Source organism: Leucopleurus acutus, assembly GCF_964270905.1.
Source record: "Leucopleurus acutus genome assembly, chromosome: 21".
NCBI classification, from domain to species: Eukaryota; Metazoa; Chordata; class Mammalia; order Artiodactyla; family Delphinidae; genus Leucopleurus; species Leucopleurus acutus.
Genome location: NC_139163.1, coordinates 30,382,179 through 30,402,621, shown reverse-complemented (window position 1 = coordinate 30,402,621; position 20,443 = coordinate 30,382,179). Strand labels below are relative to the sequence as shown.

At 35.0% G+C, this 20,443-nt stretch overlaps 1 protein-coding gene across 1 annotated transcript in view; it reads right to left on the bottom strand.

Moving 5' to 3' along the window:
* Positions 1-20,443, bottom strand: part of LOC309977711 (disintegrin and metalloproteinase domain-containing protein 32-like) — a gene marked incomplete at both ends in the record, with an annotated part of 166,747 nt that overhangs the window by 96,059 nt on the left and 50,245 nt on the right. The window contains 3 exons of the mRNA XM_082863999.1: positions 5,568-5,704; positions 14,864-14,945; positions 20,240-20,406. Of these exons, the coding sequence (XP_082720125.1) occupies positions 5,568-5,704; positions 14,864-14,945; positions 20,240-20,406 (386 nt within the window). The remainder of the gene's footprint in view (positions 1-5,567; positions 5,705-14,863; positions 14,946-20,239; positions 20,407-20,443) is intronic.

Sequence of the window (20,443 nt, the reverse complement as noted above, 5' to 3'; positions counted from 1 at the left end):
AGAAGGGTTATTATCAAAAAAGAAAACAAATAGCGAGTGTTGGCGAGAATGTGGAGAAAAGGAAACCCTCATGCACTGTTGGTGGGAATGTAAATTGGTGCAGTCACTATGAAAAACAGTACGGAGATTCTTCAAAATTTCAAAACAGAACTACCATATGATTTGTCAATTCCACTCCTGTGTATTTATCTGAAGAAACAAAAATGCAAATTAGAAAAGATACATGCATCCCTATGTTCATTAGAGCATTATTTACAATAGTTAAGGTATGGACACAACCTAAGTGCCCATCAATAGATTAATGGGAATAGAAGATGTGGGGTGTGTGTGTGTGTGTATGTGTGTGTGTATATATATATATATATATATATATATATATACACATATACACACACATACACACACACACATACACACACACACACATACACACACACACACACACACACACATATACACACACAGTGGAAATTACTCAGCCATAAAAAACAATGAAAGCTTGCCATTTGTGATAACATGGATGGAACTAGGGGGCATTATGCTAAGTGAAATAAGTCAGGCAGAGAAAGATAAATACTGTATGATTTCACTTATATGTGGAATCTAAAAAACAAAACAAATGAACTAACAGAGCAAAACAGAAACAGTTATAGAATCAGAGAACAAAGAGGTGGTTTCCGGGGGGGAGGGGGGAAGACATAGGTGAGGGAGATTAAAAGGTGCAAACTTCTAGCTGCAAAATAAATGAATCGCAGGTATAAAATGTACTGTGGGGACTTCCCTGGCGGTCCAGTGGTTAAGACTCTGCACTTCCACTGCAGGGGGTGCCAGTTCGATCCCTGGTCGGGGAACTAAGATCCCACATGCCTCCCAGCACGGCCAAAATAAATAAATAAAATAAAATATTTAAAATAAAAAAATACAAGTAAAATATTTAAAATAAAATGGGGAACACAGTAACTATGTATTATCTTTGTACAGTGACATATAACTAGACATCATGGTGATCATTTTGAAATGTATAGAAATATCAAATCACTATGTTGTATAACAGGACTAACAAAACAAACAAAAAACTCATAGAAAAAGAAATCAGATGTGTGGGGGGAAGGGGAACTGCATGAAGGCAGTCAAAGTCACAAACTCCCAGTTATAAGTAAGTACTAGGGATGTAATGTACAATATTATAAATATAATTAACATTGCTCTATGTTATATATGAAATTTGTTGAGAGTAAATCCTAAAAGTTCTCATCACATGAAAAAAATTTTTCTACTTCTTTAATTATTTATCTATATGAGATGATGGATGTTCACTAAACTTATTGTGATAATCATGTCATGATGGATGTAAATCAAATCATTATGCTGTACACCCTAAATTTATACAGCGCTATATGTCAGTTATATTTCAGTAAAACTGGAAGAAAAGACAGAATAGATAAATTTTATTTTTTATATGCATTACAAACTAAATCTACCTAAGAGAAAGTTTTGAGCTAATGGGTGTGGTTGTATGTAAATTCTTGCATATACAGAAAAAATATGGTTATGTATGTGTATGATACCTCTGCCTAGGTGAAATACAACTGAAATAATGGCACGGAGACAACCAAATATCCATTTATGTAAATTCCCAGATGTATATCAACAACTCTTCAAACTTCTACTTCCTCTATCTTTCCCTTGACCAAATTAAGAATCAAACTCTTTGAAAGTTTGAATCTCTTCTATTTCAATGGTTTTTCAATGTTTATTCATAGGTTTGTACTACATATATAATATGATAGATAATTCATTGAATTGTAAGTTGTTTGAAGCAGGAATTTTGTCATCTTTATGGTTGGTATCACTTATTACCTGCACAGTTCTAAGCAAACATAGAACCAACTGTCTGTTGATTCTTCCTAATAACAACAAACTTTCGTTAAACAGACTGTACTGTGCTTAGTCCTGAGCTTTCTCAAAGATTTCACAGAAATTGTATATTAATCAAAATTTAACATAATTATGTCCATATACCACTAATAAAAATAACTTCAGACAATATTTCCATAAGATGAGTCACTCTGCATATGCAGTACAACTTTGTAAGGTAAGGAGGTAACTGACATTTATTGAGTGCCTATTATCAGCCAGATATTTTATTCACTTGATTATTTAATCCTCACAACAAACCAGAGAGGTTGGTATTGTCATCAACATTTTATAGAAACTGAATTAAAGTTTAGAGAAGCTAGAAACCTCTTCAAACTCAGATAGTTTGTACATTAGCAGGATCAGTATTCACACACAGTTATCTAAGACTCCAAATTCAGGTACTTTTTACTCAAAATTTCATCTTTGAACAGTAAATAATTCAATAAAATATTTACTATTAAATATTAATAGATATTTTACTATAAACCATAAATTTTGATGATCTTAGCACCAAAACTGAATGGTGAAGAAAACTTTTAAATAAAAAAACTGTATAATATTTTTGATCTGGGAACTATTTATAGCTAACTGTATATAATCCCTAATTATTCACCTTTTCGCTGCCCATATGGCAGTTCTTAACTAAGAATGTGTGTTCCCAAAGTTTACTTGAATCAATTAACTGAAGTTTTTCCTAACGTTCATTTGGTTGCGATTTTGCACTCTAAATTCTAATGCTATGTTATTTTGCTCCCAAATTATTTTATAAAGGCTTATTGAAACTATGATATAACTAGCCTAAGTTCTGTATTCGAAGAACAGAGAAATTATGTGACAGAAGGAAATTATGCAAAAAAAATGTTGTACTCTCTACCATTTTTCTGAAGTTGGAGTTAGCACTTGACAGCATTTTACAGTATTTCATTTTTCTTTCAGGGTCTGTCTCTTGTCTACACTTCTTTCCCAACATTCCATATTCTCACTGTTCTTGTGTATCCCTACACCACCATTGTAATACCTCCTAGGTCTTTCTATTCCTCAAATAAGAAGAGATACCAGCACACTGATAAGTAACTTACTTGATTAATTGCATCCTCACAACAACTGTGAGATGTACCTATCATGATCTTCATTTTTCAGATGAGAAAAATAAGGGTTAGGGAAAATAGCAAACAAGTGAAAGATTCCAAAGCCCACATTCCCCTCAATGTATTCCTTACTCCAAGATGGTACCTCCTCTTCCCCAATCAAATTCCCATAGCTTAATAAAATTGGTCTTAGTAAGAAATTAAGAGAAAGCAATAAGAATAAAATAATTCAATTTCTTTGGATAACTGATAACTCCATACTCCTTCTAAATGTTTTTGCCTTTTTGTAAAATGATGCAACTGGATAGGTAAGCAAACCTTCACCATGAATTTTCCCTAAGTTCCTACATTCATAGCTTTTGCCACTTTCTATGCTCTTTCCTCCCTCCGCTTCTGAACTATTTGTTTGTTCAGACTATGTTAAAAGTTATCCACTTTTAAAAAGTAGATATAAATTGCATCATCAAAATAATATACTAGAAGGATTATTGAACTAAAGAATGAAGTTTGTACGAATATATTTTAATGTTCTTTTGCTACTTGGTTTAAATTAATTCCAATATATTAACGGTCCTCTATATGAAGTCAATATGGAGTAGAGAAAATAACAAAAGCTTTGAGTCAGATAAACCTGTTGACTAGTACCAATCTTGTGACTTATGAGATTTTAAGCAAAGTGATCAAACTCTCCACGTTTCAGTTTTCTCATCTACAAGATACGGATAGTACCCATCCACTTCTTAGGGTTGTTATGAGGATTAAATGTTAATAAACAAGTAAAGTACCTAATTCAACTCTTTGGCTTATAGTGAGTACCCAATAAATCATTGGTGACATTACTGATATCAGCTGAAGTTGGCCACTTATTATCTGTATATCCAATGTAGAGTCACTTAGGCTCTCTGTACTCCAGGGCTTTAAAAAAAAAAAAACACATGGAAAAAGACAAATGGAAATAATCATAGCTGCCTTACTTACTCACATGCCTTCTTTGAAAATTACATAAAATAATGAATGAGATGTACTCTAGAAATGCAAAAGATATATCTATCTACATTTATAGATAGATAGATCTTATATGTTCATTTATATATCTTACATATATATGCATATAAAATTGTTAGATTTTGTAAAAATTAAGATAATACTTGCTCTACACACATCACAAAAGTTTTTTAAGAAACTGGACAATATGTATGAAAGCAGTTTAAATGTCATACAGCACCATACAAATCCAAAGGCTTATTAACACAGATTCTAAAGCCGGAATGCCTGGGTTCAAAACTCAGGACTGCCACAACCAGCTCTCTGACCACAGATAGTTATCCTTTTATAATTCAGTTTCTTATCTGTAAAGATGAGAATAACAGGACCTACCCTAAAGAGATGTGAGGATCAAATGACTTAACATATGTAAAGTGTTTGAAATAGTCTCTAGCACATAGCAAGCACAACGTAAATATTTGTTATTTTTATTATCATTAATCCCAGACTCTGGGTGACCTACACAAAACATCTTGTCATAGCATACTTGAGAATAGTTGGCCAAATGGACAATAGGCCCAGAATGGTAATTTTCATATTGCTTATATAGCTATATAAATTTTATATTTGATTTAATAAATGTTATATTTAATTTATTATACATTTAATTTAACGAAATTATATATTTTATACATATAAAATATTGTTTTTATATATAATCCATGGAGAACTAAATTGTAATAAAATATGTGTATATAAAAATATATATGTTTGTGTTTGAGCTATTTTTAGAAAGTAAGTGTTAACCTTAGGTGGTGCTTAGAAGTAACTATAAAAAGAGCATGTTTTCAGAAATTAATGGCTTCTTTTCACTTTTGACTTTTGATTGTTCTTCAGTTATGAATAGGTCATACTTAACATAGGCCCTTTTTTCAAATAAAAACTGTAGAACACTAATGACATCTGCTGTAGCCCTTGTACGATATACTATGTGGGGAACACTGGCAAATTTAGAAATCACTGTAACACACTTGTAGGATTTTACAATTTAAAAAACACTTTCCCATTTTATTTTCTCATTTTATTCTTATATCACTCTGTGAAGTAGGAGAACAGGCATAATCATTCCCATTTTAAAGATGACAAAAATAAATCTAAGCAAGGCCTAGTAATTTATTGTCACACAAATATTATATTCTTTAGATCATAGTTTTTCCACAACATTAATATACTCTAAAAGCAAAACAGAAAATTTTGTCTAAAAACAAAGGCCACTTGTTTTGGCCTACGACATATTTTTAAAGATCCTTATTAAGTGATTTCTTAAAATACACAGCCTATGGAGAATTCCTTTGCTAATGTATCTTGCAGACTGGATTTGCTATCTTTGACTGTTCTTAATGCTAACCTCCCACCATACTATTCTTAGGCTTAAAATCTCACATTTATATTTTGTGGTCCTTGGTCCATTTATAGTTAATTCATGCTATAAGCAAATACTAAAATTTTTCACTTCAGTTATTTAAAACAAAATAAATACAACAAATAAATAAATCTTATTCTTTAAAAACTTACATGGCTTTTGGACTCATTATGCAGATGGCTCCTGAACATCGACATTTCCTTGGGTCGTCATATGATATGCCCAGACTGAGTCCCAGCATCTGGGTGACAATAATTGAAAATGCCTCCAAAGTTATCCCCTTGGGATACTACATTAACAACAAAGAAAATTCAAATAAAAGACAATTCACTGAAGGGTGGTAAAAGTAATATTTTTCTAATTATGAACATTTTATTGATTTATCAAATACTTAAGATTATGGAAATGCAGTTCATTGGACAAGTAAGAAGCTGAAGATCTTCTTATGAAATTTTATTGAGATATAAGCATATTGAGCCTATGTCTAGCTTTGCCATGATTTAATAATTGAATGCTTTTAAGATAATTCTTAAATAACTGTCCTAACGATATAAAAGAGCTATTTTTACATTAGATTTTTGGCTATATGGACCATGATCTTCCATTCACCTAATTTCTTAGGACAGCTCTCATGTTCATTCAGGAGAGTCCACAAGATACTCCACCCCTCAGCTCACAAAGTGGCCACATAACCAAATTCCTCAGTTGTAAGTACGCTATCTGCTTCCTGCCAAGATTTTCAATGACACAGTAACTAGCATCAGGAGAAACCACGGAAAACAGACCCTCAGGAAAGCATTCTTGTGATTAGGCTGTCACATATTTAATGAGTGCATAAATATCTTCCTTGCCAAGGAGAAATGGGACACTGGTAATTCATGATATGCAATGACATCATAATTGCTCAAATTTTGCCAAATGTGGCATAAGTTAAGGTGTAGGTAGAGGCCAAGTTGTGAGGAACATCAAGGCACTTCACTGTTATAAAGACAAGCTATAATAAATATTTTGGGGACAACTGGCTTCTTATGGCAGTACTAGAGGAAGCACATTATGAAAAGCAGAAAGGAAAAACTGTAAATGAACAACTGATAATGCAAATAGGCAATCAGAAAGCCTCTGCAGCAGCACTGTAGTGACTATCACCTCCTGCACTTGTTGGTTTGATACAGCTGAGGACCAAACTCAGGGCCTAGCTATAAGTACTGTCGGGTTCCAGCTCCAATTTAACTATCAAACCTACCAGGTTTGGTGTGGAAGGAGTCAGAATCTGAAACTTGGGGTGGGAACAACTGGAGTGACATGAACAAATATCCCTGGATGTCCCTTGCCCGTAGAGTAAGCCTCCCTCTAAACAATGAAAGAGGGCTTCACCGGTGGAGCAGTGGTTAAGAATCCACCTACCAATGCAGGGGACATGGGTTCAAGCCACAGTCCGGGAAGACCCCACATGCCATGAAGCAACTAAGCCTGTGCACCACAACTACTGAGCCTGAGCTCTAGAGCCCGTGAGCCACAACTACTGAAGCCTACGTGCCACAACTGCTGAAGCCCACGTGCCTATAGCCTGTGCTCCACAATGAGAAGCCCATGCACCACAACGAAGAGTAGCCCCCACTCGCCGCAACTAGAGAAAGCCCATGCGTAGTAACAAAGACCCAATGCAGCCAAAAGTAAATTAATTAATTTTAAAAAAACAATGAAAGAGCCCCTACATTTAAAAAAATGACACTTAATGACAATACCTGGGACATTTGTCTCATCACCCCTCATTGTCTCCAGGTCCATAGTAAGAATTAAATTGCAACAGGAGTGATATCACCAAGATGGCAACATAGGTCTTTCCCAACTTCACTCCCCCTCACAAGAAGAACAACTAGCAACTATTCATGGACATCACTGAGAAAATTCTAGAACATGGAGGTGAGGCTGAAGCAGCCCCTGTACCAGAGACCAAGACAGACCTCATTAGAAGGTTAGGAGGAGCAGATATACACTGAATGCACTGCCCCTCCCCAAGACTGGTGCAGCACCACACCGAGAGGTCTTCCCAGAGCCTACAGTCCCTCAAGTGGGAAAAGAGCCTAGAGTGGACATCCAGATCCCCTAGTATTGTGGATCACTTCTGGGAGCCCCTACTCTGATCTTACCTCATAAGAATCACAAAGGATGAGTGAGATTTGACCCCTGGGAATCTGATCATGATAGAGAAGGCAGGAAGGGCTTGCAGCAATCACTGCTTGCATCTTGGCAGGCCGAGTTCCCATCTATAGCACCTGTAGGTGCCAACTAGCAACTGTGCTCATCTGCAGAGCCAAGACAGTGGAACAGTATGACAAGGGAAGTCAATGAGGTATGGGAATGCCTGATTTGAGTCCTCAGATGAAAAGCTTTGCCAGCCCTGGAACCTGGTCTGCTACCCACCTCCACCCAGTCAGGGGAGTTGTTCATAGCCCTGCCTAATGCCTAGTATAGCTCCCGGCTCCCCCTGACCAGAAGCCTGGTCAGAACACCTGGTAGCTGCATAGTGCAGCAACACTTGAGCAGAGAGTATGGCAGGCAGAATTGATTGTTCACAGAGCAAAGCCTGTGGCACTGTTTGGCCACAGGAAACCTGGAGTGCCAGTTAGATTGAGTCAAGACCACAAACAAAGAGCTAAGCTGGTTTTCCCACTACACCTGGACAAGGACACAAATTCATAGCCCTTCCCACTGCTACATATAGCCTTCAGAAAGCCCAACCAACGAATCTAGCCAGAGCACACAAGAAGCTGTGCTGCCCATCCAACAACCCTGCTTACAGTGGCACTTGAACAGAGAGCACAGCCCATGGTTTTCCCCATCTTCAGAGCAAAACCCAGTAGCCCCATGTGTCCAAGGAATTAAGGGCACAGTCTGCTTAATGTGGGTCCACAAACAATGAGCCATGCAGGTCATGTGCTCCCTGTCAGGGCACGGAAGCTAATTCACCTCCCAGCTACTGCTGAGTAAAGTTCCCTGTCCTGACCTTCTAGGAAGCCTGACCAGTGAATCTAAACAACCGCAGAGTATATCCTACTGCCTCTCTTGGGCAGGGAACCTCACTATCAGTCCTAGCCAACAGTTAATAGCCAGTGGTACCCCCTCCCCTGACCTCAGAGGTTGGGCAGTGGCCTTGCCCAAAAATAGATCCTGCCTGCCCAAGGACATGTCCAGAAACCTAAACTGAGCTGACTAGTGAAGAACTGTCTCTGCCAAAGTGAGCCTGTAAAGTCTGGAAGAGGAGACCAATAACTCAAATGCACAGGTACCAAAGTAAGGAATGAAGGAGCAAGAAAAATCAGGTAGATGTGACACCATCAAATCAAACTAAAAATGCTGCAAAATAACTAACCCAAAATAAATGGAGATCTATGAAGTGTCAGAGAAATAATTTAGAATAATCTCCTTAAAGAAGTTTAGTGAATTACAAGAACACACAGATGACCAAACGAAAGTAGTAAAACAATGAATGAACAAAATAGGTTCAACAAAGGAACAGAAACCATTAAAAAGAGATATCCTAGAGCTGAAAAACACGACTGAAGCATTCAATAGAGAGCTTCAACAGTAGACTCAACCAGGCAAAATAAAGAATCAGTGATCTAGAAGGCAGGAATATTTTAAATTATCCAGTCAGAGGAGCAAAAATAAAAAAAGAATGAAAAAGAAAGCAAGCCTACAGGACTATGGGACAAACACACACACACACACACACACACACACACACACACACACACACACCCCAATAACCATATCATGGGAATTCCAGAAGGAAAAGAAAAAGGGACAGAAAGTATATTTAAAGCAATAATGGCTGAAATTTTCCAAAAACTGGGAAAGAAATGGACATCCAAGTATATGAGGCACAAAGGACCCCAAATAGGTTGAACTTGAATAGGGCTACACCAGGACACATTACAATTAAAGTGTCAAAAGTAAAGACAAAGAAAGAATTTTGAAAGAAGAGAGGAAAAAAAAAACCAAGTTACATACAAGGGAACCCCCATAAGACTATCAGCAGGTTTCTCAACAGAAATATTTCAGGTGAGGAAAGAATGGGATTATATATTCAAAATACTGAAAGAAAAAAACCTGTCAACCAAGAATTCTATGCCCAGCAAAACTGTGCTTCAGAAATGAAGAAGAGACCATGATTCCCAAACGAATAAAAGCTGAGGGGGCTTCCCTGGTGGCGCAGTGGTTGAGAGTCCGCCTGCCGATGCAGGGGACACGGGTTTGTGCCCCGGTCCGGGAAGATCCCACATGCCGCGGAGCGGCTAGGCCCGTGAGCCATGGCCGCTGAGCCTGCGCGTCCGGAGCCTGTGCTCCACAATGGGAGAGGCCACAACAGTGAGAGGCCCGCGTATCGGAAAAAAAAACAAAACACCAATGGCGTTTTTCACAGAGTTGGAACAAATACTTCTAAAATTTGTATGGAAACACAAAAGTCCCAGAACAGTCAAAGCAATCTTGATAAAGAACAAAGTTGAAGTTATCATGTTCCCTGATTTTTTGTACCTGTCTCCTCAAGCAAGGAAAATAAAAGTAACAATAAACAAATGGTACTACATCAAACTAAAAAGTTTTTGCATAGTGAAGAAAACCAACCACAAAATTAAAAGGTAAACTACTAAATGGGAGAAAATATTTGCAAACAATATATATAATAAGGGGTTAATATTCAAAATATACAAAGAACTCACACATCTCAACATCAAAAAAACCCCAAAAAACCTGATTTAAAAATGGGCAGAGGACGTGAATAGACATTTTCCAAAAGAAGACAAACAGATGGCCAACAGACACATGAAAAGATGCTCAAAAACACTAATCATCAAGGAAATTAAAATCAAAACCACAATGAGAAACCACCTCACACCTGTCAGAATGGCTGTCATCAGAAAGACAAAAACAAGTGGTGGCAATGATGTGGAGAAAAGGGAGCCCCTGTGCACTGCTGATGGGACTGTAAATTGGTGCAGCCACTATGGAAAACAGTATGGAGGCTCCTCTTAAATTAAAAATTGGACTGCATATAATCCAACAATTTCACTTGTGGGTATTTTTCCAAAGAAAACAAAAACACTAATACTAAAAGATATGTACCCCAATGTTCATTGCAGCATTATTTACCATAGCCATGATACGGAAACAACCTAAGTATCCATTGTTAGATGAGCGGATAAAGAAGATATGACATGTGTGTGTATACATATACATACATGCATATATATATATGTATGTATATGTATACACACACACACACACATACACACACAGTAGATTAATACTCAGCCAATAAAATCTTGCCATTTGCACCTACTGTATAGCACAGGGAACTCTGCTCAATATTATGTAACAACACAAATGGGAAAAGAATTTGAAAAAGAATAAATACATGCATATGTATAACTGAATCACTTTGCTGTAAACCTGAAACTAACACAACATTGTTAATCACCTATACGCCAATATAAAATAAAAAGTCAAAAAACATAAAAAATAAATTTTAGGGCTTCCCTGGTGGCACAGTGGTTGAGAGTCCGCCTGCCGATGCAGGGGATGCAGGTTTGTGCCCCGGTCCAGGAAGATCCCACATGCCGCAGAGCGGCTAGGCCCATAAGCCATGGCTGCTGAGCCTGCACGGCAGGGGCCTGTGCTCCACAACGGGAGAGGCCACAACAGTGAGAGGCCCGCGTACTACAAATAAATAAATAAATAAAATAAATTTTTAAAAATCTTGCCATTTGTTGTACAGATGAACCTGTTTACAAGGCAGAAATAGAGACATAGTGAACAAATGTATGGACACCAAGGGGGGAAAGGGGGTGGGGGGGTGGGATGAACTGGGAGATTGGGACTGACATATATACACTAATATGTATAAAATAGGTAACTAATGAGAACTTGCTGTATAGCACAGGGAACTCTACTCAATGCTCTGTGGTGACCTAAATGGGAAGGAAATCCAAAAAAGAGAAGATATATGTATACATACAGCTGATTCACTTCACTGTACAGCAGAAACTAACAAGACATTGTAAAACAACTATACACCCCCCCAATAAAAATCTTGCCATTTGCAAAAACATGGAAGGGCTATCTGGAGAGTATTACACAGAGTGAAATAAGTCAGACAGAGAAAGACAAATATGTATGCTCTCACTTGTATTTGAAATCTAAAAACAAAACAAACAAACAAAAGAAAATGAAAACAAACTCAGGTAGTGAAGACAGATGGGTGGCCGCCAGAGGGGAGGGGGTAGGGTGGGGGTGAAATAGGTAAAGTGGATTAAGAAGTACAAACCTCCAGTTATAAAATAAATAAGCCATGGGGGTATAATATACAGCATATAAAATAAGGTCAATAATATTAACTTTGTATGGGGACAGACAATTACTAGACTTGTCATGACTTTTTGTAAGGTATGCAAATGTCAAATCACTATGTAGTACACCTGAAACTAACATAATGTTGTACGTCAAGTACATTTCAATTTACAAAAAGATCAAATGGAAATTGGAAGAGTTATGTATAGAGATGTTTATTAAATATTGTTCGTAATGGCAAAAATAGAAACAACCAAAATTCCCATGAAAATCATAAAGGATACAGTGTGGCATTAATATAATAAAGTATCAAGCACCAATGCAAAAAATTTACTAGGCACAAAGGACTTTGAGGACAGTGAAGCTACTCTCTATGACACTATAATGCTAGATATATGTCATTATATATTTGTCAAAACTCACACAATGTATACCACCAAAATGAACCTTAATGTAAGCTGTGAACTTTTGGTGGTTGTAATGTGTCAGTGTAGGTCCATCATCTGTAACAAATGCACCTCTCTGGTGTGGACGTTAACAGTGAGGGAGGTTATGTGTGGGGGTGGGCAGGGACTACATGGGATATCTCTGTACTTCCCTCTTAATTTTGCTATGAACCTAAAATTTCTCTTAAAAAACAAAGCCTTTTAAAAATTAAAAATTAACTGTAATTCCATTAAATCTCAAAATTTTAAGTGGAAACCAAAAAAATCTATTTGCAGAATGATACAGCAGGATACAATTTATATTATGTTTAAAGCATAAAAAACAATTCTTGTTCAGAGACATATTCAATTGTGGTAAAAGTATAAGAGCTTTTAAACAAAGAAATATAAAGGTTTATAAAAATATAAGTGCGAAAGCTTTGTAAAAGCATCATTCCTTGAATTCAACTCCTCTAATAATTCTATCCTACATCCTGCCTCACCCACTCATTCCTATGGTTCACACTCTAGACCCTGTCAACAGATTTTTATCAATAACTGCAAGCCCTCCGTCATCTCTGTGCATCCCACATCCTGACCACCTGCTGTCTCCCCTGATAACTCCAATAGCACCTCAACTACAACAATCTGCATACCCATCAGCACAACCAAACCATGGTTCCTACATTTTCACTGTTCCTAACCTCCTTACTGACTTCTCTCCTCCTTTAAGCAGTTCAGATTCTCTTACAAACACCCTCAATTTCCTTGCCATCCTTTCACTTCATAATGAGTTGACAAAAACACAATACATCAATCTTCAGAATGCTGAGAGAGAAGGATGTTAGAACTAGGATTCTAAGCCTAGCCAAATTACCAATCAAATGTGGAGGGAAAGCAAAAGTGTTTTCATTAATAAAATAACAGTGTTTGCCACTTATATACACTGTGTCTAAAAGTTTTTAAACTTGAGTTATTCCAGAAAAAGAGCAAAGAATTCCAAGAAAAGGAAGATGAAGTTTAATTTTCTGTGGCAGTTGGTTCCGCCCACAGAAGTAAAATAAGTTAGAAAAAAATTGACAAGACCTCTTTTGGCCATCAAAGCTTTACCAGAATAGCAACATAGTTACTTCTTGATTCAGAGTTAATATCATTTTTATATTCATAATACCATAAAATATTTATTGATTTAACTTAAAAATCAACCTGTAGACAAAGCACAAAAGTTCTATAAAATAAATTATAAATTTTATAACTCTTAACAATGGTTATGAGAAGTGTACTATTTTACATGTCTCATTTTTCATAGCAAATAATCAATGGACTTTGCATAAGGTAAAAAGAATTTTTAAAATAATTAATATAAATAAAAACATAAATACATTAAGATGGTAATATATTATGCAATAATATTTAATATATTATATATTATTGTGTATTATATATTGTATAACATCTATAATATATAATTACATATATTATGCATATACATATAATATTTAAGAATGTGTTTAATATAGATTACTATTATAAGTATTAATAAAGTAATAAAAACGTCATAATATATATGACAAATAGAGTGGATTAAATATGTCAAAGATAATATTACCAATGTTGTCTAAAGTTTATTAATCAAAGTAGGTGTCAAAGTATATATTTTTTAAATAAATAAACTTAACTACCAGAGAATTTAAATAGAAATTATAAATTCTTACAGGACTTCATGAAGGGGATAAAGAAGAGAGTTTTGTTAACAAACTTTGCTCTGTATAGCTACAATTTAAACAATTTTACATATACATGCATGCATGCATAAATTCTGTAATAAAAATAATTGGAAGAGTATCAGAAATAAAAATATGTATGCAAAATCCCATTTTTGCAAAAACATATAATGGGGAGCCACAGTAACAGATAAAAACTCAAAGTACGAGATACATATTAATCAAAATGTTAACAGTGATTACTGCTTCATCCCTGGGAAGACGCCAGATTATATGTTTCCTTTTATGTTTCTATATGTTCTTTTAAAGATGGACATGCATAACATAAATTACTCTGTAATTTAAAAATACTATATAGTACTTAAACTTATTTTTAAAAAGGATGAATAGGTGGGGGAAAGGCTCAATGAATTACTTCTCTTTCAGTGATGCATCTAATTACACCAATAATTTATTTAAATATAAAATATTTATCAGAACTATAAATATTTAAAATAGACATAAAAGTTTCTTTTAAATATTACGTAGAAAAATTTGAAACATTTTAACAGATTTTTATCATACGTTTTGGTTCATCATTTGTTTTGATTTGGAAGTTAATTTATCTGTAAGACTATTTTTCCAATTTTATACCTACAAGAAAAAAATCTATTTTGGTTACAGAAATATCTTTACAGATAATTTTTCATAATACACTCTTCTATATAATAAGGGATACGTGTGTATTTATTATATTTTTATTCCACTTTAACTTCCAAATAATTGCAATAAGACACTTGTACTTCAGAATACTATTCCTTCTACATACTTCAAAGTTCTAAGAGTGATGGAATATAAATGCAATCTCTAAATGTAAATATAAATGTGAAGTGTATAAAATATGTGCTGTAATACTGGGTAATTTTTAAATGTATTTTTTTCAAATAATAAGATTAAATAATTACATACCAAAGCAATTCCTGCAGAATAACTGGTAACACACATCTTTCCAGGAAATGCTGCTCCCACATAATCTGGATACTCTCTATAGCTAAATAAATAAGTATATAATTATAGTTAATTTTGACAAACAATTCACATGGATAACTCCTGCTAGTAATTTGTCTGTAGTTCATAAATTTCTAGTCTGAAGCAAATTGAAGTACAATCTTTCCGTATGGAGTTAACTGCTTCAAATTTGTAAAATAGTCTTCATTAAATGAGATTAAGCAATCTGGGTTCCTAAAACGTATCCAATGGATCCAAGTTATTGATGAGTTTACTGTTCTTGTGATGTTTGGTTAGGGTTACTAAAGCCTTGATCAAACACTTCAATCAAAAGCATTTTGCTGAATTACAATGACAAATAGTTTTAATGTATGGATTAAAAGTTTTCACTCAAATGTAGAAAAGCTCACCATTTTCTCACTGGAATGATTTTATTGTTCTACAACTTACCATTATTTTTTTCTGCTTTGAGAAGAAGAGTCCGTATAAACTGCCATATAATAATAGCACTATTCTCATGGATTTACATAAACGATTCTATTTAATCCTCAAATCCAGCCAGTGAATTAGATACTATTTTTTCCCCACTGAACAAATCAAACATCAGATGGGAAGTACAAGTAAATTGCTCAGGGCAGCACAGGTAAGTGCTGCTGAAGGATATGAACTTGGACAGTTTGAATGCAGAGCCATACTCTCAACCACTGAGATACAGATGCTCCAAACATATTCTGCCATCTTTAGAGCCCCAGCCAAAACGAACATTCCAAGACGTGTGTAAAAACGCTTGGTACGCAATTCTCAGTTTGAAATGCCTCCTCAGTCTCAACTGCACTGCACTTCACAATTGCACTGTCTCTCCACTGCTCCCTTATTCTGTCTCACTGATATTGTTTATACGTAAGCACTTGTTTCCAAGTATTTGCCTTTAACACCCAACTTTGGCTTTACATTCCAATATGAAAGTATTGTTTACACTCTTTCTTCATTCAAGATAGTTCTCCCAATAGATAAGACTTTCCCCCTATCTCTATGCATACTCCTGATGAGCTGGATTCAATAATAGCTATTTTTTACTTAATACGGCCACCCAGTCTCCACATCAAATCAGTTATCAAGATTTACTGTTTTACTCCTTCAACTTTTCTTGTATCCCTCCCCTCCTCCAGAGGTTCAGCTCCAGTTATAACTATGAATTCCATACTCTTTGAAAAGAACTATTATTTAGTCCCATGTCTCTAGGCATATTGTTTCCATAACCTGGAATGCTTTCCACCTCCTTTCACTGAATTTAAACATTCCTGGGACTTCCTGGTGGTCCAGTGGTAAAGAATCTGCTTCCAATGCAGGGCATGAGGGTTTGATACCTGGTTGGGGAACTAAGATCACACATGTCATGGGGCAAGTAAGTCAGCACACCACAACTAGAGAGAAGCCTGCACACTGCAACGAACATCCCAAGTGCTGCAACTAAGACCCGTCACAGCCAAAAATTTTTAAAAAATTAATTATATTAAGTAAAAACAATAAATATTTTTTAAAAATTCCTCCATCTGCCTTCTCACTTCTAATTTGATTAGCACGTCTTTAACTTGGCCCTTTTGTTATATGTCACTTTGAGTCTCTCTCTCACTCTTGCTCTTGCTCTCACTCTCATTGTTTCTTCCTCCTGTAAACTATAAACAAGTAGAGATAATGTACCAACATTAATCTTCTGGAGTGACATCAGCAAGATGGCAGAATAGGAGTTTTTTAGCCCTCATCTCTCCACAGAAACAACAATTTTGACAAACAACCACAGATGTGGCCCAAGACCCAAGGAAAGGTCCCATGCCACACTGGAGCAAAAAATCCAAGAAGAGACACATTGAAGAAGGTAAAAACAGTTTCACTTTACCCGTGTCACCATTCCCCCAAGGCAGCACAGCTCAGTGCCAAAAGAGCTGCCTTCAGCCATGATTTCTCCCACAAGGGAAGGTGAGAGTATAGTGAATACTGCCAGCCATGCAAGATGATGCCAAAGAGGCCCACTTTTTAAACGTCCATTGAGAGATGAATGGATAAAGAAAATGTGATGTATATATACAGTGGAATATAATTCAGCCTCAAGAAAGAAGGAAATCCTGACATTTACAACATGGATAAACCTGAAGGACATTATGCTAAGTGAAATAAGCCAGACATAAAAAGGCAAGCACTGTATGATCACACTTATGTGTGGAATCTAAAATAATCCAACTCATAAAAGCAGCGAGTTGAATAGTGGTTGCCAGGGGTTGGGTGATGGAGGAAATGGGGAGATGGTCAAAGATACAAGGTTTCAGTTATGTAGGCTGAATAAGTCCTGGAGTTCTAATGTACAGCATGATGATTATAGTTAATAATACTGCATTGTATATGTGAAATTTGCTAGAGAAGATCTTAAGATTTCTCACCACACACCAAAGAATGTTAACTATGTAAGGTGGTATATATGTTAATTAGCTTATGATTTCACAATGTATACATATATCAATATCACATTGTACTCCTTAAATATGTATAATTTTTATTTGTCAATTACACCTCAATAAAGCTGTAAATGAATAAAACTAATAAAAGCAAATATAGGGAAACTGAGGCAGAGAGCATCAATTGCCCTAGGTGACAGGGCTGAAGTTAAATGCAGGCAGTTGGCCTCCAGAGTTTAAATTTGAATCACTATGCAATATTATCTCAATAAACATTTGTTGAATAAAGGACAGACTGTAAACGGTTAAAAAATTAAGCTTGCTATGTTCATTGTTCCTACTGTAGGGCCTAAACCAGATTATAAATTTCTGGAGTACAAATTTCTGGAGTACAAAGACCAGAAAATAATAGATAATTACTGTTATTTATCGTAATTTTATAGTATTTATTCTAGGACATTACTCATATGCAAAGTATGTTGATGCATTAAAATAACATCAAGGGATCAAGAAGGGGTATTATTCAAGTTCAAGGAGACTGACTGTACCATAATTTCTACATTTCTAATGGGATAAATGCTCTCACCAATTTCACTTATTACTGTATCAAATTTCAACATCCTATTAAAAGGATAATACATCATGTCAAAATTGAGATTTATTCTAGGAATGCAAGATGGTTCAAGATTAGGAAATATATCACTATAATTATTTCTATTGAATGCCAATAAGAATATCTTATGTCATCCCTATAAAAGCTGAAAGATTATTTTTCGTTCTTTTTTTTAAGATTTTTTGATGTGGACCATTTTTAAAGTCTTTATTGAATTCGTTAAAATATTGCTTCTGTTTTATGTTTTGGTGTTTTGGCCCTGAGGCATGTGGGATCTTAGCTCCCCGACCAGGGATCAAACCCACAACCCCTGCATTGGAAGGAGAAGTATTAATCACTGGACTGCCAGGGAAGTCCCTGAAAGATTATTTTTCAAATTGTTGGTATAGTATGAATCTATGAATATTGCCCTACTATTATTCAAATTCTAAAACATGCCTGTGCACACACACAGAGCCAAACCTACATTTTAGCCCCCAAAGCTAAAAAGTATTACTCAATGAGGTAACATTCCCTAAAGAATAAAACAGACATGACCCATGTTACCATTATTACTACTACTAGTTTAAACTGTATTAAACTAGCCAAAGCAATAAGAACAGAGAAAGAAACTGAAAATATAAAATTAAATAGCAAGAGATAAAACTACCTGTATTTGCAGATGGTATAATTATACGAGTGAAAAAACCAATGTAATAGACTTAAGAATGATTAAAAACAAAGAAATTTAGTAAGGCAATAGGATATAAAATCAATATGAAATTAAGGTAATCTTACAAACAAAAACAATATATATTTAGCAGATAGAAGACACATTTACAACAGCAACCAGAAAGACAATATACCTAAGAAAAGTTATCAATAAATGTATAAAACCTATGAGAAATTAACTTCTGAATGACCAAAAACTGGAAAGACAAAATGTGAGATGTGAAGACCAAACAGTTCTCTATAGCTCAATTTATAAATTTAACAGTCTTAAAAAATAGGAGCTAGACAGGTTGATTCTAAAATTTCCATGGAAAATAAATTTAAAACTTCCCTCACACCCATGAAGTGGGAAGGCCTTCCTAATTATGACTCAAACTCTAGAAACCATCAAATAAAAACCTCATGAATCCTGCCTTAAAAATAAAAGTATTTTGTATGGCAGTTAAAAAATACACACACACAAGAGGCCAAGTCAAAAGACAAATTAAGAAAGAAAACTACTTCTCATCGCAAGGCAAAGAAATTTATCTTTTTATCTATATCTGTGTTGAAATTGATATCTAAATGCATCTATCCCTATCTATCTAGATATCTAGCTATCTACCATCAGGCTCATGAAAAAGAAATGAAAATTAAAACTATACCAATATATCATTTCTCAGGTACCAAAGGTGAAGAAAAACTTGACCATACACTTTGGTGGCTAGACTGTGGGGAAACAGACCCTTCTCATACGTTATTGATAAGTGTGCAAAGCACTAAAATCAGTGCCAAAATCTGGTATTAGCTATCAAAATTAGAATTATACTACCTAGAACTATTACTCCTGGGAATCTGCCTTGTGGATACACATGCACATATATAAATGACACACATAAGGTTTTTTTCACTGTAAGATTTTTTAAAATAATAAAATATTGGAATCAAGCCAAGTACCAATTATTAAAGAACTAGTTAAATAAACTACACACAACTTTTAGACCCTATTATAAACTGGAAATATTGATATTATCATGCCAACTTAAAAATATGTATATGCAGATTTATTGAAAGACATGCTGATCATAATTGCTGGTAAATTTTATATGAATAAAATTATAAGTATACAGTTATAATTGATTGTTTAGAAAACTAACATTTAAAAATAATGCAGAAAATTCAGTAGGATAAAATATTTTAACCTACTTTACCAAGGCTTTGATCAAAACTCATAACAAAGATATAAACTTCACAAGATAAATGCCACCTCTTTATGTAATGATTAAGATTATGGGCTCTGGAGTTACAAACTGTGGATTCAAAACCTAGACACACCATCAAGAGTCCTTAGTTGGTTTAACTTCCTGAAATATCAATCTCCTCAATAGTAAATGTTGATAAGCACAGAAATAAATTTTAGCAATCTTCTTTTATTGTCTGACAACCAGAAAGACAGCATGAGGTCTGACTGAGTGCATGATAATCGAAGTATGAATAGTCAGAAATGAACAACAATTCCCTAATTTAAGCTACATCAATATCACAAATCTTTGATTTCTAAGAAGACTGAAACATTATACTTACATGAATAGATATGCAATATCATGAGGTCTTAGGGTAAGATAAGACTTTTTCCATTCTAAAAATGCATGCAATAATTCATCTGCCTCACCAACAGTAGAGATCTTATTTTTATCTGACCACAATTCCAAAGATGACAGCACAATAGTAATTTTAAATGGCGTAAACATCTAAAAACAGAAGAGATAAATACATGAAAAAAATAAT